The 6,625-nt window shown below is 42.8% G+C and overlaps 1 protein-coding gene across 1 annotated transcript; it reads right to left on the bottom strand.

The window, feature by feature from the left end:
• Nucleotides 1–1,260: 1,260 nt before the first annotated feature.
• Nucleotides 1,261–3,544, bottom strand: LOC120432002 (uncharacterized). The gene is made up of 3 exons (XM_039597134.2): nucleotides 2,309–3,544; nucleotides 1,777–2,221; nucleotides 1,261–1,720 (listed from the first exon to the last, which is right to left on the bottom strand). The coding sequence occupies exons 1-2, from the start codon at nucleotides 2,391–2,393 to the stop codon at nucleotides 1,923–1,925; spliced, it is 384 nt and encodes a 127-aa protein (XP_039453068.1). The 5' UTR covers nucleotides 2,394–3,544; the 3' UTR covers nucleotides 1,261–1,720; nucleotides 1,777–1,922.
• Between the last annotated feature and the right edge of the window lie 3,081 nt (nucleotides 3,545–6,625).

Genomic DNA, 6,625 nt, shown 5'->3' with positions numbered 1-6,625 from the left:
TACTGGTTCCCGTGGGCAGTTTGAACTCAAAGCGGACCGCTCCGAGGTTATAATTCGCATCCAGCGCCGTGTTCCGCACTCGGCCTAGCACGATCGTCTCGTAAAAATCCAGCAAAATATAATTTCCCGGTACAACTTGACGAACGCTGTCCCGGAGCAGATCGCGCCCACCTCGAAGGTCCCTCCGGCTACGATTTTGTACCTGGGCACTATGACTGGGCCAAGGAGTGGCCGATTTGCTGACGGGCAACCTACGGATTTCGAAAAAAAACCGCCCTGGTTATTTGGGTTTGAATGTTGTTTACGGAAGGTAGTTGTCGATATTCTCAAGTCGAGGTCCATTTCACAAGGGATTCCCATTTCAACTTTGTCATCCTCCATGTTGACGGACTCAATCCGGTCGTCGACGAACCCGAGAATCTTTTGCCGGCCGGCATTGGCACCGGTGATACGGGTTACATCACCTTACTCTTTCATCTGGAAGAAGCTCGTAATGCATCTGTTTGCTCAAATCTGGTCCGGACGTCACGCTCTTCACGGTCAGATGGATGTACTCAAAATCAAGTTCGATTCACTCATTTTGGACCATGCGTGGAGGAATTCATTTATGAGTTTAATGCTGAAACTCATAAATGAGTTTAGCGCTCGAACTGCCGAATGAGTAGTTTGGTTGGCCCGCGATTTTTGGCTGTATTCGTTGATTTTAGCAAAATAAATTGAAATAGGTGCAATTTATAACAAAATTCAGGAAAATTGCCAATGAAATAAAACTTCTTGATAAATAAAAAACAAACTTTATTTCTTATGTTTCAACAAACATTTGGAACGGTTGTGGATGGCCTTGTTAAGGATTACGGCATTGTGGGGAACAGGGATGCCAGATACACAGATTTGTCTGTGTTTCACAGACATTTGAGCTCGTGTCAGACATTTTTTGAGGTGCACAGACTTTTTAAAAACTTCATTAATTTGTTATTTTGTAAAAATATTAATCAAAACTTATTTAGTTAGTCTTCAAATGCTTAAAAACACAATTTTTGATGGATTTCTATGAGTGTAAATTGATATATTCGAATTTTAGACAAAGGCACAGACATACACAGACTTTTTCACAGACATTTTAAAAAATCATGTGGCATCCCTGGTGGGGAACGGAGAGTTTCAGGAGGATCTCGTTACGAATTCTTAGCCGCATCGGCGGTTCCTTGGTCATCGAGGACGCGCCTGGCCCACGCGCAAGTCGGCCAATTCATTGGCGAACGTTTCGGCAATTCACAGGATCTGCTGGGGGACTGTCACGTTACGCGCGAGTGGGAAGTACCCGGTGGTGAAGACGGAGCTGGGTTCCGCGGGGAGTTTGAACAATTTGTTGAGAACATTCTGCTCGTTCAACTCGTCGTAGGCTTGGAGTTGCGACGGCCGTCCCCGCATGTGCTTGCTTAGGTTGGTATTTTTTGCCGCGAGCTGGGAGGACATGGAGCTCTCGAGGGCGCGCTTGGCCCGCGTTTGTCCAACTTTGGGCTGGCGCGGCCAATTCACTGCACCGAAGTCAGGTGGTCAACCTTCTGGTCGTCTAGCCTTGTCTTCAGGTAGCAATCTTTGGGATGGACGAAGCAGACGTAGGTTTTTCTCCAGTTCCCGCTTGGAACCACAATCAGCGGGTTGTTCAAAGGCGGCTTCTTCCGGAACTTTCATCGAGTTTGTCCATACGGGGGATTTTCTGGAAGATAATTTGATTTAGAAGGAGTTTGAGATTTGGAATGATTGGCTACTTACCGGAGCAACGGCGACAGTGACGGAGAACTTGACATTGTTTATTCCGCCGCTTTCCTTTTTCGTGGAAGATGAGCTGCCTGTCTGCTGGAAGGACAGTCGAGCGATTGAAGAGGAGCAATTTGTACTGTTGAATAGGATTGGCGCGTTCACCCGGGGTGGTTCTGATGGTGGTGCTGGTAGCGTGACCGATCTACGACATCCGGACCCCTCTTCAACTTGCACTCGAATCCTGGTGCGACGTGGAGATCACCAAGCGCAGCCAGTGCCGCGTCGTATCTCCAAAAATCCTTTCGATCAACACGAAAAAGCTTCTCCGGAATCCTCGGTCCCGCCAAGCCATCCAATCCTCTTTCAAACACGCCCAACCCCTCCTCGGAATGAATTTCGGGCGTCTCCTGTAGTAACTGACGAAGATCCCGCGTACTCCAGGTCAACTCGGCGCCAGCTGAAATGACAGAAAGAAAATGTACGTTTTTCATCCGCATTAAATTAGACCCTTTGTAAGAAGTTTAACATTTCATCCAAAACTCACCGTTGGTACTGCCCAGCGAAAGTTCGCTCAGGACTGACAGCGAGTCGTTGGCACGCGGCGCTGACGCAAAGGTCGGCTGTAACATCCTTCCGAACAACGTTGCAGGCGAACCGCTTCTTGGACTCAATCCACAGAACAAATCCTTCTTGAGACCACTCCGCCGGAAGCTAGTTTGTTCGCCTGCTGCGTCCCAAAGGCCGCCTCAAAGTCTCCAAACTCCTGCCGCAGCGCAACAGCAGCAGGCTCATCCGCGCTTCGGGGTTTAAAATCCTGCACCAGGTTTGTGACCCAGTTACTGCCACTTCCTCCGTTCGGTAGTAGATTCTGGTACTTTCCGATTGGTTCGGGATGATACTGAACTGGTTCTACGAGGATAGCTTGCTTCTCGGCGCTGCCAATTGATGGTTCTGCGATGGTGCAATCGCCGGGGTCAACCGCGGCCGCTTTCGCAAGTTCAATGTGACTTTGGTTTCGGGATGCCAACGCGTCGAACATTGACTGTGGTGGCGACGCGAACTTCCCATCTTCGGTGGTGGATGATTGTGCGAGTTCATCATACTACCATAGTCTCTAGAGTTGTTCTATCCAATTGATCGAATCTTGGACGAGGTGTTGCATACGGCTAGCCCGCTCCGAAGGTAATCCCGCCATCGGATGCGAAATGAGACTGCTGTTGTTGTTGCTGCTGCTACAGAATAGTATGCGAACTTCCGGAAGGTGGTGTCGTCGGGTTGCTTGATGCTTTGGAGCTGACCGGCGATGATACGGCAACGGTTACCTGGTACCTTTGAAGTACCCCCCTGAGAGGAGAAAAAAAAAAGTTCAACTCGTGAATCTAAACCTAACTACTTATTCATCCTACCGAACCTACCTGTTCGTTCTCGATCAAAAACGCTCCAGCAACGCCATGTGATCCGCCGGGTTCGTGTTCGTGTCCGTGACCCCGACCTCCTCCGTCCGCGTCTCGGACTTTCGATGGCTGATAGTGGTTGTTCTGCCTTCCACCACACCGTCACTAATGGTAACACGGTGACCACGGTGATAATTCTGGGCGCCACTCCGTTAAAAAGCGGGTACAAATGCGCTTGCGCATTCGCGTGAAGGTTGTTGTTGATCTTGTACGGCAGCTTGTTGGCGTTAGCTGTTGCCGCTAAAGTGGAAGAAGCAGTGTCTTGCGAACCTTCGTGGTGAACGGACACTAGAGCTGCGGTATTTTTTACTACCTAAGCTCAGAGTTATTTCCAGGGCTGCGGAGTCGGGCCATGTTTCAAACGACTCCGACTCCGACTCCGACTCCGGCTTTCTGAGATTATCCGACTCCGACTCCGACTCCGGCTCCGGCTTTCAGCTCCAACCGACTCCGACTCCGACTCCAACTCCGGCCTGCCAACTTTAGCCGACTCCGGCTCCGACTCCGACTCCAGCTTTCAACAAATGGTTGGCTCCGACTCCGACTCCATATATTTTTTAATGTTTCAAAAGTTAGTTAACTATTTTTTTGAAAGCATTGATAAATAGGATTATGTAAATACTCTCTAAGTGACATGTTTTTCTTAAGGGAAATAAGCTAGAAACACAGAACGGAAAAAAAGTATCTAGATGACAAGTTTTAAACGTCATTGAAACAGTAATCGAAAATATCTGCTGTTTTGAAGGCATTTTCAGAAGAACTATTTTGTAAGTAAATTTGGATTTATTTGCTTAACGTTAAATTTACATTTAATTTACGAAAAGCTAACAAATTAGAATATTAAGGGTGCACAGCAACCAAGGAAATTATTGTCTTCTTATTCTAAAATTGATAAACTTACGGACCCAATCCTAAAAAAAATTGATTATAAAAATTGACAAATTTTGTTGTAAATCGTTTTGTAAATAGTAGGGGATGAATACAAAAATATACCGATAGTTCCCTTAGTTTTAAAGATACTAAAATGTCTGTAACAAAAATCTGAGTGCAAAAGCTTTGGTTGATGTGCACCGTTAAATTAATATTTTTTGAATGAATCATTAAAAGAAACTTAGCCTTAATGATCGATTTAATATATAAATTCAATTTGCTTACTTTTGGCTGACATTTATGAGAAGCACTGTTTGATAGTCACTGTGCTACCTTGATTTTTTGAATAACAATTTTAAACGAAACTTAGCTCCATTGATTTTTTTAAGACGTACATGGACATCACGCCATGGCTGAAGGAGATTATTATCGCAAATCAATGTATCTAAGAAATTTTTTCATGGAAGGGACTCTTAAGGGGTTCTTTTGAAATATCCGTGACCTAGAAAATATTTTACTTAGGGATTTTTAATTTATTTTAAGTTTAAAATTTTCTATAAATTAAGAACGGAGGTGCGCGATACTTCTTGAATCTACACCTAAAACGAAGCTTTATGAATGATCGTGCGCCTCCATAAAAATATATGAAAAATACTAAAATTGGAAAACAAAATTAAAATCCGCGTGTAAAATGTTTTCTAGGTCTCGGATATGGTAATAATCACATTTCGTCATATTGGCGTGGGACATATACATTATGAGAAAATTCTTACCGGTTGAATAATATTTGACAAATAAATTGAAATCCTATAATTTTTGTTTTTTTTTATTATGTCCTTTTCGGTACAGAAATCTAGAGATTTGTTCAACGATAATTTGCAACGATATCAAAATAGTTTGCTTAAGGATCAACGCTTTCAGATTTTAGTAGATAAATAGTTAACATTAAGATAATCGATATATTTAACATATTCAATGATTATTTCAAAACTAGTTGCATTTTTTAAAGATATTTTTTGTCAGTTTCAAATATTTTGAACGCGACACTTTATTTTTGTACTTAGTGATAAACAAAATGCGTATGTTGAATACCGGCTCCGTGGCTCAATGGTTGCGGCTTCTGCCTCGAAAGCAGAAGGTTCAGGGATCAAATCCCGGTCGGTTCACTTGAAATTTGGAATCAGGAATTGAACTTTGAATATGAACAAAAAAACCTTTAAGAATCAGGTGGGATTCAAACTCACACCTTTGGATTGATGGTCTAGGACGCTACCCAGTCGGCCATCATGGAGTTAATGCTCTAGAACTGAATTGATCCGTAGTGGTGAAATAATGTCACAAGGTATAACATATCAAACCATTATATATTACTAACACCGTCTCAAAACAGCCCAGGGCCATCTCATATACTCATGAACTGGACGAGGGAGTCGTGGATTGCCTGGCCCGAGTCATCTGCATTACCGATCTATGTCTGTACAATAGGGGGATGGCGTCGCTATTTTTAGACCACGTTTTCCACTTTTTCGCATCGAAACTGACTACTTTATCGACTTCATTTTGCTGGGCGAGATAGGACGCCGTCTATTTTTAGACGATGACTCAGCACTTTTACACTCTTGCGCTTAAAAAAACCAGGTGGCAGCACGATGTAACGCCACGTCCCTATTCCAGAAGAAATCGTTAGCCAGAGAAAGGTATTCGCTTCAAAGGTTCTTGAGATATACGGTGGCGAACCGTCTCAGTTGAAATATACTGTGGTCATGGCCGAGTCCTGCCAAGACGGGGGTTCAAATACATACATACATACATAAAAAAAATGCGTATGTTGAGTCCAAAGTAAAAGATTGCTATAATAGTTGAATGTATGGTGGAAGTATTATACTGTCAGTGATTTTTTTTTTCAATTTACAATCTTTTTATGTACCTCGTAACTAATTTCACTTAAAATCTCCAAAACATTCGCTATCGGGGTAAAATATGACTGTTTGTGTTCTTTTTTCACAAAGAACTGGATTAAATTTGGTCAAATTTGAATTGAAAGGGTACATAAATATAGGCAAAAGGAAGCAGTCATAAATCAACTGAATATGTCTGACTACAAAACCAATATTGTTTATTTTTTTTAGTTATGATACTCCATACTTGGGTTAGAGAGGATTACCAGATAAGTGATCATAGTAAAATAACACAATTAGAGCTTTCCAATCACAATGAAACTGCTTCAAAAACACAATGGTATATGATAAATCTCTTTAATGAAAAAATGGCAACGCATGCAACTAAAAAAATAACAATTAAAAATATGAGAAGTTTTGTGAATTAACATGCATTATGACAAATACTTAACAATAAAAAAACATATTTTTTTTTGAATTTTAGATAACTCCGACTCCGACTCCGGGTTATCAGAAATTTTCGGCTCCGACTCCGACTCCGACTCCAGCTCATAAAATTTAGCCGACTCCGGCTCCGACTCCGACTCCATCTGTTCGAGTTTTGACGACTCCGACTCCGACTCCGACTCTAGGTCCCCA

The sequence above is a fragment of the Culex pipiens genome, unplaced genomic scaffold, assembly GCF_016801865.2.
Source record: "Culex pipiens pallens isolate TS unplaced genomic scaffold, TS_CPP_V2 Cpp_Un0173, whole genome shotgun sequence".
In the NCBI taxonomy this organism is placed as follows: Eukaryota; Metazoa; Arthropoda; class Insecta; order Diptera; family Culicidae; genus Culex; species Culex pipiens.
The sequence above is the reverse complement of the archived record's forward strand: the minus strand, read 5'-3'. Positions and strand labels throughout refer to the sequence as shown.

Bases quoted from the DNA above. Each gene is read 5' to 3' on its own strand.
- LOC120432002 (XM_039597134.2), bottom strand. From the start codon at position 2,393: ATGTTACAGCCGACCTTTGCGTCAGCGCCGCGTGCCAACGACTCGCTG. The intron at 2,222-2,308 runs GTGAGTTTTGGA...CTGTCATTTCAG, and splicing joins TTCGCTGGGCAGTACCAACG to CTGGCGCCGAGTTGACCTGG.